This window comes from Tupaia chinensis, unplaced genomic scaffold (assembly GCF_000334495.1).
Source record: "Tupaia chinensis unplaced genomic scaffold, TupChi_1.0 Scaffold000473_1, whole genome shotgun sequence".
In the NCBI taxonomy this organism is placed as follows: domain Eukaryota; kingdom Metazoa; phylum Chordata; class Mammalia; order Scandentia; family Tupaiidae; genus Tupaia; species Tupaia belangeri.
This window is the reverse complement of record NW_006159982.1, coordinates 2,404,506-2,420,515: the sequence shown is the minus strand read 5'-3', so window position 1 is coordinate 2,420,515 and position 16,010 is coordinate 2,404,506. Positions and strand designations below refer to the sequence as shown.

At 38.9% G+C, this 16,010-nt stretch overlaps 1 protein-coding gene across 1 annotated transcript in view; it reads left to right on the top strand.

Annotated features, from left to right (window-relative positions):
* USH2A (usherin) overlaps positions 1–16,010 on the top strand; it is an 819,384-nt gene that overhangs the window by 553,273 nt on the left and 250,101 nt on the right. The window contains exon 43 of the mRNA XM_006155854.1: positions 8,017–8,180. Within this exon, the coding sequence (XP_006155916.1) occupies positions 8,017–8,180 (164 nt within the window). The remainder of the gene's footprint in view (positions 1–8,016; positions 8,181–16,010) is intronic.

Here is a 16,010-nt window from a genome sequence, read left to right as displayed (position 1 = left end):
ATAGGAGATAGGTTCTAACTCCTATTCCTTTCAGATTACTTATAAATTCCTCAGGGTATGCCTTTTGCGAGGAGGTTAGAGACCTCCATATGACTCTTCAAGACTCCACTAATGATATTATCTTTAAATGGGAGCATTCAAAATGAACACAGTTTCATCTGTAAAATAAGATTTAAATGCTTCAGTTCAATATAGCATAAAAGCTAACCTTAGGGCCAGCGAGTAGTATGGTGGTTAAAGCATCTCGATCCCACATGGCCGATGGCACTGTTCAAGTCCTGGGCACTGTGGCTTGAAAAATACACCAAGTGTGTATGTGTGTGTGTGTGTGTGTGTGTGTGTGTGTGTGTTTATGCCTAAAATTCTGAAAGGGGAATGGAGTAGAAGGAATTGCAGCATGGCTGGCCCCCTGGGGGATACTTTCTCATTCTCTCTTATTCTCTCTCTCTCTGTCTTTCTTTGGCGAGTTCACACGCCTTGTAGCAAAATTAAAACAACAAAACTACTAACTTTAAATCTTATTAATATAGTTTCTAATGTGTCTTTTTAAAATAAAAGCTGTAGCTTCTGTAAAAGATACTATTCATGAGAATAAAACTTCATTTCCCTCCTTTGTAACGAGATCAAATGTGCATAGATGACTTTTTCTGCTTTGCTAATATGGAAAGATGGGGCCTGTTCTATGACACATGTTTCTATCACAGAAATGTATTCAAGTTGTAGCTATTTTATACATTGTGTATGCAGGAGGATGAGCGGCAGGAAGACCCTCTCCCATGAATACCAAGTTGAGGTAGATCTAGTTAGTTTCTTCCTTAATATAAAAATATGAATGAAAGTTGGGTCTAGAAATAGAAGCCACCCTCTGTCAACCTTGGTGTGCTATCTCATAGCCTATGTGCTTAATTCAAAATAAGTTAACATTGTTTCTATTTCACATTCAAATTAAACTGGTAGAGTGACAGTACTTTTCTCCATTGTGACTTATTTTTCATTACTCTAAAATGTGTCTCATGCTATCTTTTTCTAAGTGTCATCTTATTAAATGTTACCTCATGAAAAGTGAATCTCTAACTCCGGAAAGATGCATTTTTTCATGAGATGTTTATTTCTTCTAGTGTTTTCTTTTTTAAAAAAAAAAAGAAAAGCTATTTCTGTTTCTTCCTCATGTTGCTATCATATCAGAACAAAGATGAAAATTATAGCAAAACTATTTTAGATGTGACATTCTGGCAGCCTAGATTTGATACCTACAGAAGCATAGCTGTAACTTTTATTCACAATCTAGAAAGTATATTATAAAAACGTTCAAGTGTAATCAACATTACTCTTTAATATCAGAAGCAAAACTCTCCAGTAGCACTTTTAGGATTAACAAATAAGAGGTGTTAAAAAAAAAAGTAGGTACCATCAGTAGAAAATTTTGACAACTGTAGATTAAAGTGATAGAAACGGTATTGCATTTTTGTTTGCTTATTTAATTATTCCCATAAAAGAAAGAGTATCCTATATGAGATTTCTCAAATCCTCACTGTGTGATGTTCTATTCAAGCATAATTTGGGTTATGAGATGAGGAGGAGTTAGTAGAAGTAGCAACTAAATAGCCTGCATTTTCAGAGGCATGATTTATATTGGTGACAGTATTGACACGTGAATTCTGTTAGAACATCAATAAAGTTGACACATTTTTAATCCTGATGAAAATAACCCAAGGCATTCAGCAGCTACACTGAAGAATTTTATTGGTTTCCCAAATACATCAGACCCTTTAAAGATACAAGCCTTTGCACGTTTTGCCCTGTATAGTGTCTTTTGCTGGACAAATGTCTCTACTGGACAAAATACCACTTGTTGTCAAAATCTAACACATATATTACCTCCTCTGTGAAGACTAACTTGACTAGTAAGATTACATTAGAAGTTCCACCTACTATGTTTCAGAGGGGGGAAAAAAAGAGTAAATCATTTAGATGTTCTCATGTGAAAAAAAAAAAAAGTATTTCTGTAAAAATATATAAGCACTCTGGCTCCAGGAGGACAGATATTATGTTTAGCATTTAGCATGTGACTTGTACTCAATAAATACTGTGAATGAATGAACAAATAAATGAATGAAGTAATACTATACCAAACACGAAAGAGCAATGTAATTTGTTTTCAAAGTATCTTTAAAAGATTCCCTTGTTCAGTTTCAGTCAGGGTCATTTCTCTTTTGATCAAGTAGATTTTTTGTGTCACTAACCTAGCAAATTACATCTGACCTGAGACTGAGACTGACTGCTTCAGTAACGATGAAACATCTGTTTATTCATTTATAAATGTATCTATTCAGCAAATAAACAGATTAAAACTGCATCAGTTAAGCAGAAGTTAATTTTTTTATTCTTTTAAGTAATACCAACTGAACTGTGAAATGAGTATTGTTTCATAAATAAGATTTTAATATATATTACCTTTTACAAGAAAAAATATCATAGACAGATCTACAGCAACAATACTTAGGATTTGCTGTCTGGGAAGAGCTGGTGGATGGTCCCCACAAAATTAATCTTTTAGGATTGAACAATTGTAATAGCCTGTTATTTTCAAATAGGCCTTCAAACTATTAGATTTGTTGGATATATTATAGGCTCAATATATGTATTCATTTATTTTGTAGATTCCAAATATTGTTTTCTCTAGGGCTCGACATGGTCTGTATTCAAGGCATGCCTAGGAACTAAAATTATTATTTAGGGAAGAAACTAATTGATGTAGGTGAGTTTTGCCATTTGATAAATGACTACGCTCATGAGAGGGAGACAGAGAGACAGAGACAGAGAGGAGAAGGAGACAGACCCCCAAGTGGGACATGGTCAAAATCACTTCTCCATTTCTCCATCCTGTCAGGATTCGGGGCATGTACACATAAGCACGTGACATGTTTTTCAAGCTGCCAGAGTCAGGATTCTAGTGCAGTTGGCCATGTGGGATCCGACTCCCTTAACCACTAGGACAGAGTGCCATCTTCCAAAATATTTTTATCCTTAATTAAATGGAATGTACCATTTACGATCAACAATCAATACCTAAGTCCATTTAAAAGACAAGCTATAGGGCTGGATAGAGTCGCAGCAGTAATGCCGTACTGTCAGGCAGACCCACCTGGGAATATTTCAGGTTCACATCTGGACCCCAAATATTCAAAGTGGGAACATGTCCAAGATCCAGGGCTTGTTGGGGCTGGGAGTGGATGACCACGTAAAGACCCTATTTGGAACGCCTGTCTTTCTCTCTTTATCACTTTCTTCTCTATTTTCGCCTGCTCAGGGAAGAAAGAGTAAAAGAAACTCTAAAAATATATATGTATGGGGCCAGCAGGTGGTATTTTGGGTTGGACTCCCACATGGCTGACTGCAGTTTCAATCCCAGTCTCAATGGCTTGAAACTCAAACTAGGCACATGAGTGTGCATGCCTGAAGTCCCAAGAGAACAGTGGAGGGGAAGTTATTGTGGCATTGCCATTCCTCCTTGGGGGATGGTTCCTCACTTTCCCTTTCTCTGGTGAGCACACGCTTCCTATGGCCAAAAAAAAAAAAAAAAAAAAAAGTATGTATACATTCAAACCAACTAATATGTTTTTTGATATGAAGTGGTGAAATATGAATCACCACATATATGTTGACAAGTTATAGGTATATATCCTTACTAAATAAATATTAGCTTTCAGGTACAATGAAAAAGTATATTATAGTACTTCCTTAAAGAGAATTCAAAACCTTATTTCATTAAAAACTTAGCAATGAAAGTTACAGAAAATGTGGAAGACGGATGGTGTCAAATGAAATGCCTATTGCTCTCAATTAAATCAAATAATGAATAGTGGGAATAATTTAATATTGGAAATGAGGAAATTAGATTCCCAACTGGCCCTTCTAACTAGCTGTGCAAACTTCGTCAAATCTACTTAATTTCTCAGGGTCTTAATTTTTTAATTTATAAAATGTAGCTTTTTATGTGAAACAAGTAGACTCTAAATTAATCTCTTGATCTATAATTTTAGTACCATCTGGAAAACAGAATCCCAATTGTGTATCTCAGTGGTCTGTGTCTTCTCTGCAGATATAGGGTCATATATTTCACCATACAGATACCTAAAGTCTATGAAATCTCATAATGTGTTAGAAGAACTAGGCCTGGGGCCAGCAGATGGTGCAGTAGTTATGTCGCTGGACTCTCACATGCTCAACCATGGTTCAAGTCCTGGACCTGGTGGCTTGAAACTCTTGCTGGTTGTGTGTGAAGGCATGCCCAAGACCCAGAGAGGAAAATGGAGGAGGTGGGATTACGATGTGGCCATGCCCCCCTGGTGTGTGTGTGGGGGCGGGTGATTTCTCACTTTCCTTCTTACTGTCTCTATCTCTGTCTCTGTCTCTTTCTGGTGAGCTCACGTGCCCTAAGGCAAAAACCTCTAAAAAAAAAAAGAACTTGGCCCTATAGAATTTATTTATGACTGACTGTTTTAGTACCACCTGGTCCTGTTAGAAAGGAGCCACAACCATGGTATCACTTTAAACCATAAAGATTATGCATTGTATAATAGCCTAGATAGATGGAAGGAAAATTCAAATATTGTATGAGAGATTAGGCATCCTGACTGTGGCTAGATTTCTCTTAAGTCATTTTATGAAGTAAAATATAAGTATGAGTATTTTACCCAGGGAGAGAGCTAATGAAGCCAAGGTTGCTGGTTCAATTCCCATGTGAGCTATTAGCTTCTTTTCAATCCACTGTCACAGACTTGCTACCCTCTTAACACTAACTCGCCATCCTTCATGTTTATACTAGTGGTCGCAAAGGAAGTTCAGACAGACCGTTTGGATGTCTAAGAAAAACACTATTCACTCTGCTAGAAAAATAAGTCGAAGGTCAAGCCCCAATGATATGACATCATCCAAGCATGGACCGGCTAGATGATTATTATGGTTGTTATTATTGCTGTTTTATTATCATCACAATTATGTCAATAGTATAGCATCATGGTTAAAATCACAGGCTCTCGAATCAGACTGTCTAGAGTTGAATTCCAACTCTCCTACTTACTAGTTCCATGATGTAGACTAATTATATAACTTTTTGAGTCTCATTCTCCTCATTTTCAAAACAGGTATTATTAAGAGCACCTTTTCGGGTTATCCTACAGAATGGATGGATTAAGGGGTCATTGGAAAAGTCATGATGCATTTTTGCTTAGAAAAATGGAAAAAAATACATCATGACTTTTCCAATGACCCAGTAACTGTAGAAAACACCCGAGACATACTAAGTAGTTGTTAATTTTTTTTTAGAGTATTTTTTTTTTTTTGCTATAGGGTACGTGCGCTCGCCAGACAGAGAGAGACAGAGAGATAGAAAGCGAGAAATCACCCCCCCCGGGGGGGGATGGCCATGCCACAATCCCTTCTCCTCCATTCTCCTTTCGGGATCTTGGATATTGCGCACGCATGCACACGCGCCCGGCGTGAGTTTTGAGCCACTGGGTCCGGGACGCGAACCGCGGTCGACTACATGGGAGTCCAGTGACATAGCCATTACGCTAACTGCTGGTCCCAGTAGTTGTTATTATTTTTAAGAGAGATTTTTGCCATGGGACATGTGTACTCGCTGGAGAGACAGACAGAAAGTGAGGAGTCAAAGCCCAGGGGGATGGCCATGCAGTAATCTTTTCTCCTCCGTTTTCCTCTCGAGATTTTGGGCACATATGCACAGATGCCTGGTGTGAGTTCTAAGCCATCGGGTCTGGTACTCAAACCATGGTCGACCATGTGGGAGTCCAGCTACATACCATTAAACCAACTACTGGTCCTAAGTAATTGTTAGTTTTATTTAATTGTCTTGGTCATGTGAACTAGTTAGTACTTGTTAAAACCATATGTATTAACTTCCTAGGGCCACTGTAACAAATTAACACCAACTAGGTGACTTACAGTAACAGACATTTCTTCTTTCACAAGTCAAAGGCTTGGTGTCCCAAATCAAATTGTCATCAGTGCCTGACTCTTTCAAGGCTCGAAGTTCCTTCCTCACCTCTCCTAACTTCCGGGGGGGCTCAGACATTCTTTGGTTGGTGGAAGGATAACTCCAATATCTGCCTCTGTCTTTATGGGGCACTGTCTCCCCATGTGTGTCTGTGTCTCTGTCAACGCTTCCCTCCATTTTCTCTTATAAAGACATCATTCGCTGGATTTCAAGCTCTCCCTAATCCAATATAAACTCATTTTAACTGGATTACACCTGCAAAGACCTTATTTCTAAATAAGGTCACATTCACAGGTACCACCAGTTAGAATCTGGAAATATCTTTTTGGGAGGAACACAGTAAAGCCACTACAGGGAACCAGCAGTTAGCGTAATGGCTGTGTCGCTGGACTCCCACGTAGTCGACCGTGGTTCGTGTCCCGGACCCGGTGGCTTAAAACTCACGCCGGGCGCGTGTGCGTGCGTGCCCAGGATCCCGAGAGGAGAATGGAGGAGAAGGGATTGCGGCGTGACCATCCCCCCTGGGGGATGATTTCTCGCTTTCTGTCTCTATGTCTCTCTCTGTCTGTCTGGCGAGCGCACGCGCCCTACAGTGAAAATCTCTCAAAAAAAAAAAAAACCCACTACAATATACAATATACAAAGCAAGAAAAAAAAAAGACAATAAACACTTGAGAAGAGATGCTATAGCAGAAATATGCAGAAGGTATGATAATAGCACTTCTTTAGAGGAAATAGCTAAATAGCCTCATGAAGTCATTAGTCCTTACCTATGTTAACAATAACAAAGTACACTTTCAAATGTGGGTGAGACAGGACTTTGGAAAAATCCCTTTGGGCTTAGAGAAATAGGCAAGGCAAGCTGCCCTACTCCCCTGGATAGTAGTAAAATGCTCTGAAAATTCTGACATAATGTGGGTCTCAGAGCACAGTCCTGGAAACACCTTCCTCCTGTTTGCACCGTGGCCAGCAGAGCTAGTGATATATTGAAACAAATACTGTGGGACCTGCAAGGAGGCATTGAGTATGAGGTATCCTTGGTAATCTAATAAACCCAAATTTGGTGATAATAATCTGAGATAGCTATTTGCCTCGAGTCCTGGCCCTCTGATGGTCATGTGTCACACAGAATATTTAAGCAAATGTCTTAGTGTAAGTTCTTATCCAGTCATGGCTGGACTGGGTCTCTAAATAGCATTTCCTACCCAGGCAGTTTAGAACCAAACAAAGAAAGCTTGATTGCCTTCCGTCTGAAAGAGTCCAAAAGGTGAAGAATTGGTGGCTTTACTCTATCATCGACTTAATATGTGACTTGGAAACACCCCTCATATCGTATCACTACGTCCAGTTTTCCCCTTCTGCAAATATTCAGTTTGCACAGTATTGACTCAGGTAAATATGTCGAGTCTATGGCAGAATACAGCTCACTGTAGCAAAACTCTCAGCGGGAGGATGTTGTACACTTTGGTCACAGTTACAATTTAATTTGGGGGTTTATCTGTCTGCCAATGAGATTATAGGAAGGGAGCATAGGTATAGGAAGAAAATAGTGATGAGGGATTCTGATATTTGAAAATGGATGAGTTTCCCAAAAGAAGAGCATAAAACTCTCTGGATCAAATTCAGATAGAAAGCTGGCAGCTTGCCAGATGTGTAATTGCATCTTGAATTGAGCTGTAATCCTCACCATTTCTGAAAACAAGAATAAGAAAACGATAAGCCACATTTGTTTTCAACAATGATATTTGCTTAGCATTCCTAATAAAATGGTTTTCCTGGCACTTCGGTTAAGGCTGGAGAGTTACAAAAATGATATGTTTTGTATAAGGGGGAAAAAGAAAATAATGTATTTTCTAGGAGGATGTGGGAAACAGTATTTTGGGGGTGGGATGGGGAGAGTGAGGAATCCTGTATTTTGTGAGAAACACAAAAACTAGATATTTAGTTTACTGTAAAATAGAAATGTATATGCTTTTTTTGACATAATGACCTTTCAGGTTTACAACCTATGAGTATAAGCTCTTCGTACACAATAGTGTGGGCTTTACACCAAGTCAAGAAACAACCGTGACGACACTGGCCGGCCTTCCAGAAAGAGGAGCCAACCTCACTACGAGTGTTCTGAACCACACAGCCATCGACGTAAGGTGGACTAAACCAAGTAAGTGAGCTTCTCATATCTTTATTTCCCCTTCATGCATTACTACCCAAATAAATTCAAAAAATGGTCACATAAAAACTAAAAATAAACAAACAACAACAACAAAAACTTAAGGTTCCCATGCCATTTTTCTCCTTATTCTTTTTTTTTTAAAGAGGATTTTGCCTTAGGGCACAGGCACTCACTGAAGAGAGAGAAAGAGAGACAGAGACAATGAGAAGGAAAGTGAGAAATCACCTCCTGGGGAGATAACCACACCACAATCCCTTCTCCTCCATTCTCTTCCTGGGATTTGGGGCATGCACACACATGCATCTGGTATGTTTTTCAAGCCACCAGATTGAGGACTTGAACAGCAGTTGGCTGTGTAGGAGTCTAGCAACATAATTGCCTCTCCACCCCATGCTATTTTTTTTGTAAGAGGCATATTCTCTTCTACTTACATCCTTCTTGGGTCTCTTCTTCCTTTTTTAAATTTTATTTTGCAAGAGAGTGCATATATTCAGTGGGGTTGAGAAAGACAGAGAGAAGGGGAGAGAGAGGATGAGAAAATAACCTCCCGTGGAGAGTGGTCACACTGCAGTCCTTTCTCCTCAACTTCTTCTTCCTTTCAAGATTTTGGGTGTACACACACACACACACACAGTGTGTTTCTCAAGCCACCAGGTCCAGGACTCAAACCCAGCAATTGGCCATGTAGGATCCAACCACCATAACTACCACACTGTGGGCTGATCCTCCTTTTCTTTCATTCATTCTTTTTAGATGATAAATGTAGTTTCTGTCACATCAACTAGTTGTGATGAAATTGTCCATATATTGATTTGATACAACATAATGTGTACCTTCCTACAAAGAACTCATCTTCATACCTCATGACTCATCACTCATTAGCAAGATCCATTTAACAGGATTGCAATAACGTGTTAAGTTTTTTCCTGTGAATCATCTTGGGTTGATTGTGAGCAGAATTCCAGTTTGGTTCAGTGAAGCAAGGCCTAAGCATCACCACTAGATTTGCATCAATGGCACAGAGTGTGTCCCTGCCCTCTTCAGAACACCTCTTTACTGGCTTTAGAACAACTCAGGATGGTTCTCTGTTCCTGTAACTTTAGGAACTGCCATATCTGAGATTCCAAAACTGTTTGGTCAGTAGGATAGCATTTAATATCGCTTCTGTTAACTTGTCATGATCTGTTATGACAACCAGGTAAAAAAGAACCCTAAATCTCCATGGAAATATGTATTGTAATCATCCCTACAAGCTGTAGGGACAATAAATTTATTTGTAATAATTGTAAATTTATGTGTTGTAATAAATTGCGCCTTGGCAAATAGTTCATTGAATCAAAGCTTCTTAGACTATGACCAAATATTAAGAAATAGCTGCTTTGAAATAGCCCAATTAGGCTAGTAAGTGGCCTGGTGATTAAGTCTGGATCTTACATGGTCAACTCCATGGTTTGAGTCCCAGTCATGGCAGTTTGAAAAATACCTCAAGCTCATGGCTGTGCATGCTCAGAATCCTGAGAGGAAAATGGGAGAGAAGAAATTGTGGCCTGGCCATCTATCCTGTGGGTAAATTTCTCACTTTCCTTTTGTCTGTATCTCAGTCTCTCTCTCTCTCCAGTAAGCATGTCTTATAACTAGAATCTCAGTAAATAAAAGAAGAAAGTAAAGAAGGAAAGGAGGGAGGGAGGGAGGGAAGAAGGAAATGGCCAAATTAAAATAGTTTGTCTTATGAAAGAAAACCACCAACTACGGTGATTATCTATTGTTAAATAAAAAGATACAAATTTACTGTTGGACAGTAGCAACCGGGTGATTTTGATGCAGCTTTGAGTCTTATTACAGCTTGAGACAAGAAATACTTTGTTAAAGATACCTGAGTGAATTTGCTCCATTGTTATATGAGAGTGGATGTACATTAAAACCAGCCTTAGGTGACATTCATTGTAATCTAAAATCACCACTGGTTTTGTTGATCTACGCTACCACTGAACAACTCATTTTCACAAAAAACTATCATTATGGTTTTCATAAGGTTGCAGGTTTTTAATGATCTGTGCCATGTGGATGGGAGTCTCTTAAAGCATTTTAATGAAAGAATGTAAGTTAATTGATGCTTCAAGTTACTCCCCTATCCAACACCTCTGAGAAGAATATAAAGCTTTTATCTAGAGATGTATTTTGATACATATTTCCACTTATCTCCCTGTTCCTCTCCGCCTCACCAACTGATTTTTCCTCGAAGCCTGTTCATAAAGGTAGGCTCTCTCTCTGCACCTGATGTTTGAATGCTTCTGTTAAGATCCGGCTGCTGAATTTTCACCAATATAGGTCCTTTATGTTATAATTGCATGCCCGAAGAAAGCGTGCTTATAAAAACTGACAACCCTAATAGATCTGAAGCAGCTCACTGAAGTTTCATTACCTTGGTAATCTGAACCTCTGACCTTCGGGATGTAGGTAATGTAATCTGCTGTTATTTCCATTCATACTTTAGAAATTTTTCAGATAACTATTTGTGAGCACAAAGGTTAACTCTCAGAAGAGGGTCAGCTCTGAGACAGCTTGTTGCATTATCATTTTCTTCTTTTGTGCAGCCTGCTACCGTAAGTAAATTATATAGTCATTCCTCTGTGAAAGGGCCACCTATTTTTGATGATTTTAATTTTAAATTGTTTTCTTGATTGGTAGGAAGAAATGGTACATAGTATAATATATACTAAAAGGCACAAACCTAGAGATTAAAAGTTCCTTGTAGTTGAAAATGATATGGATACATCTATAAATATTTACATATTCAAAGTTGCCTATTGCAAACCACAAAATGTATTTTAGAAAACATATTATTTCTTTACTATGACCTTAAAAATGTATATCTTATTTTGGTAGCAAAATGTTTCCAGTGATTTAAAAACTTTATTTATTTATTTATTTTTAGTTTTGCTACAGTGCATATGCTCTTGTCAGGGAAAGACAGAAAGAGAAATAAGTGACATATTACCCTCTGGGGGGATGGCCATGCTGCAATCCCTTATTCTCCATTTTTCTCTTGGCATTTTGAGCACACACCCACATTCACCCAGTGTGTTTTTCAAGCTACTGTGACCAGAACTTGAACCACAGAGTCAGCCATGTGAGAGCCAGTGCCTTAACTTCCATGCCACCTGCTGGCCCCTGGTAAATTTTCACCAATCACAGATTGACAGAGATAAGTTATTGAAATTTTAAAGCCTAGTTTTAAACATTAGCATCATGTATATAATGTAATGTGAGACATAGCTTCCCATCATTTCTTCATTTTTTAAAATTTGGTTGGACATTGCAAACTGGCAACACATAGGCCATATGTTCTTCCTCCATTCTTCATGTATTGTTTTGCCTACAGTATTTGAAAAATTAATATTTTGCCAACATTTAACTATCAGAAATGTTCATATAAAGATGTTGACTGGGGATTCAATTGAAAAGTCAAATGATTTAATAAAACTCTTCCTACATTTCTGGAAGGAAAATGTTAGCCCATACTGATTAGTGGCTGCCATTTTAGACATATCACACTTTCACTATCCGATCTTGCCCACATCTTCCTGGTCCTGATAGAGAAATTTATTGTATTTTACATAATAAATCAAAATACTGGTCTAAATGAAGTCCAATGAAGACAAATTATATTGGTGATTTTAAAAAGTGTCACATTTTTAGGAGCCAGTGGTGACATGGTGGTTAAGGTGGCTGTGGCCAATGGTGCAGTTTGAGTCCCAGACTCTGCAGCTTGAAAAACATGCCAGGCACATGTGCATGTGTGCCCAAAATTCTGAGAGGAGACTGAAAGAAAAGAGATTATGATGTGACCTTCCCCCCCCCGCCCCCAGAGGCTGATTTTTCACTTTCTTTCTCAATCTCTCTCTCTTTCTCTCTGGTGAGTGCATGCACCCTGTAGCAAAAAATAAATTAATTAATTAAAAATGACATTTTTATAAGAAGAGATAAAATTACTCATACTGTTTTAAGAAAACTCCAATGAGGTAGAAACTGGCACTTTAGTAACTTGTCTAAAACTACAGTTCAAGTAGCAGTTCCTAAACGCAAAGTCAGGGCTCAGGCATCGAATTTCCTGTTATTTCTCATACATTTCACCTTAATAGTTGTTAGCACTTTATCAGTAATGGTTTAATAAGATCCTTCTCACTTTGGCCACTCACTCTAGAATAAAAGGCAACATAAGGAAATGCCCACAGGAGGAGTGTAGTGGACAGGCCACACCCTTCTCTGAGGCCAGCTCAGAAATAAGGTCAGTGATGACCAGGAAAAGGCAAGAAAACACTGATGGCAGTGAGAGGAAAGTACTGAGAAAAAGGAAATGACAAATCCCAATGCTGTCCACTTCACAGTCTGTCAAGAGTTTACCTCAACCTTCTGATGTTCCTATTTTACATCATTCTTGTCTTACTCTATTCCTTTCTCTTCCATCTTTTCTTTTCTCCCTTCTTCCCTTCCTTCCACAAAACTTGACTTACCACTTTCTTGACCTTGTATCACTAGGAATACAAAAACTAATGACTGAGGAGTCCAGCATTATAATATCTCAGTGAACTTTCTAGAAAATTCATAAAGCATGACAGTCTCACCCTTAGGAGAATTTGTTTGAAACAAAAGAAAAAGCATCTTCCTCATCCATATCTTGTAATCAGAAAAAAACAGACTTTTTAACTAGAGGAATTTCTGACTTTGAAATTATTTAAGTGTCGGTTCACATAAATCTTTCTGAGTTGTAACTCTTCTCAAGGGCACCCACCATTGGCTTACCTTGTTCCCCTGCACTGTTTCAAAGCCAGTGGACTGCCGCTGCATTTTCCTCTGCCATCCCTCGCATTCACTTGTGCACCTCTTGTACTCTGGCTTTCTCTTCTTTCCTTGTGCTCTATCAATATGGTTATCCTGAAATCACAAATGATCGTCTAATGCCCAATCCAGTGCCCTGTTCTCGGTGCCATCCTTGTGTCTTTCCTGGTGGCAGTCAGCACGAGGAGCTCTTCCCCTCAGGCTCATGCCCCTCCACCTATCTCACTGATTACTTCTCCTCTTCCCCTAAATAAAGACTCTTTTCGGAGTTCTTTCCTGACTCTTCCTTTTATACTCTGATTCTCCTGTTGGTGATTCCACCTATCCTCACGGTTTCAAATTCTAACTAGAAAAACGACAAAACTATATAAAGCCATATGGAGAAATGAGTTTTCAAATGGGCTTTGGGATCAGGGAGTTTAAATTTGAATCCCAGTTCCAATATTTCCTAGCACTATGACCTAGAACAAAGCTACTTAACCTCATTAAGTCCCACTTTCCTAATCTGAAATATGGGGATAATAATAATAACTGCCCTAAAATGTTGTAATAAGGATTAAATGAAATAATATGTATTTAGCACTTAGTAAAAATTCTGTACTGCTGCTAAATGTGATTCTGTTTCTAAAATTATTTTACCGAAGATGAAAAAACCTTGGGAAACCATGTCTAATAAAATCTTGGGACATATATTTGCAAAATATTCAGAAAAAGCATTTCTTCCCTAAGTTGAATATGTATAAAGTATGTATTTCTTTGTTGGGTTAGCCCACGGCATGGTGGTTGAGCCAGCTGGATCCCTCATGGCCGACTACACATTAGAGTCCTGACAGGTTCTAAAACATGCTGGGTGCAAATGCATGTGTACTAAAATTTCCCCCTGGCAGGGCAGGGGATGATCTTTCTGTTTCCTTCCCTCTGGCAAATGCATGCACCCTCTAGCAAATTTTTAGAAAGTAATAATAGTAATATATATTACTTTGTAATTACCTGACTTGGCTGAAAGGTAGAAGCTAATAAATCTAGTCATCCTGGTGGAAGCTACTTCCTGTTACATGGTATCCGTTCTCCACCTTTCTCCTTCGAGTGGTGGCTTTGTCCCCTTATCTGGAGACTGTATTTACCCCTCTCCTGTGCAATTACTTGTGGCCATGTAAAATGCCAACAGAATATTTTTGTGTCAATACACTGTGAGAGGAAAATTGTGTCATTTGAAGTGTTAGGCACAAAACATTGGGTGTGTCCTTACCTATTCTGTCTTCACCATTCCCCTGCACTGGATTGTAGACATGGCCATGTTCTCAATTTCAACTGGGCAGGCCTGGGCAACACAGTAAGAGAGGAAAACCACCTAAGAGAAAGAAAATGCGCTCATGAGTGACTATTGGAGCACAATCTGTTGCCCTCGCTTTGCAGCTATTATATGAGATATAAATTAACATCAGTTTCCTTTAAGTCACTGCGTTTGGAAGATTCTTGGTTACAGCAGCTTATCTAACTCAGTGTCCTTTGCCCGTATCAGTTCACTTAAAGAACAGAATGTAGCTCTCCTGCTTTTATAGCCCAATGTAGAATAACGAATGATTAATACATTAGTATACTATCTCCTTCAAATACAACTTCCTCTGGCAGACTACTGATGAGAACGAGAATGCAATGAGACTATGGTGACTGGAGAGTTTCCAAAGGGTAGTTATGAATTATTTATTTTAGGGACCAGCAGGTGGAGTGGTGGATGAGGCACTAGACACTCCCACATGGCTGACCATGGGTCGAGTCCCAGACCTGGTGGCTTGCTTTCTCAATTTTCCTCTCTTTCTTTGTGTCTCTCTCTCTCTGGTCAAATAATAATAAATAAAATTAAATAAGAAATAATTCTTAAAGAAAGAAGTATTTAGTTTACTATTATTACCTTTTTTAAATTGACTATAGTGGCATATGTGTTCACCAGAGACACAGAGAGAGAGTGAGGGAGGAAAAGAGAAAAAAAGTGAGAAAGCAAGCTGCCAAGTCTGGGATTCAAACTGCGGTTTGCCATATAGGAGTCCAGCGCCTTAGCCACTGTGCCACCTGCTGGCCCCAGTTACTTGTTTTGACTGATGCACAAACTAAATAGAAGACACAAGACATCCTGCTCTGCAAACTAAGGCTGACTTGGATAATTGCCCCCAAGAAGAAATATTTCAGGTTCTTTCTGTGAGCACTGTTACCTCCAGGCAGCATAAAGAATTTCCTTAAGAAATAGTTCTTATGCTTTTATTTTTAGAGAGATTTTTGCTATAGGGCGTGCACATTTACTGGAGACACAGAGAGAGTTAGAGAAAGTGAGAAATCACCTCTCGGGGGATGGCCATGCCACAGTCCCTTCTCCTCCATTCTCCTCTTGGGATTTTGAGCACAAAGGACATGTCCTCAGAGTGAGTTTCATGCCAACAGGTCTGGGATTTGAAGTATTGTCAGCCATGTGGGAGTCCAGCACCTTAACCTTGACACCACCAGCTGGCCCCCAAGAAGCAGTTTTAATAAACTCAAATTTTCTGAGAAATACATTAGATGATGACACAAAGCTCTGTACAGTGGAACTTGGAAAATTAGTGTCTAATTTGGAGATTCCGTGAGCTCTAAGATCAACACTTCTATCATAAAATTACCTTAATAGGAACATTCCATATCTTTACATTTAAATGGTTACTTCTCAATGAGCCTATCAATGAGTGATGAGTGAAGAATTCAGTCCTAGACAAATGAATAGGAGACCTATTAAATGGAATGGTTTGGGGCCGGCATGATAGTGAAGGGCACTGGACGTCCACATGGCAGACCGCAGTTAGAGTCCTGGACCAGGTGGCTTTTGCTTTCTTACTTTCCCTCTCTCTCTCTTTTCTTTCTCATTATGTACCTCTGTGGTCAAAATGAAAGAAAGAAAGAAAGAAAGAAAGAAAGAAAGAAAGAAAGAAAGAAAGAAAGAAAGAAAGAAAG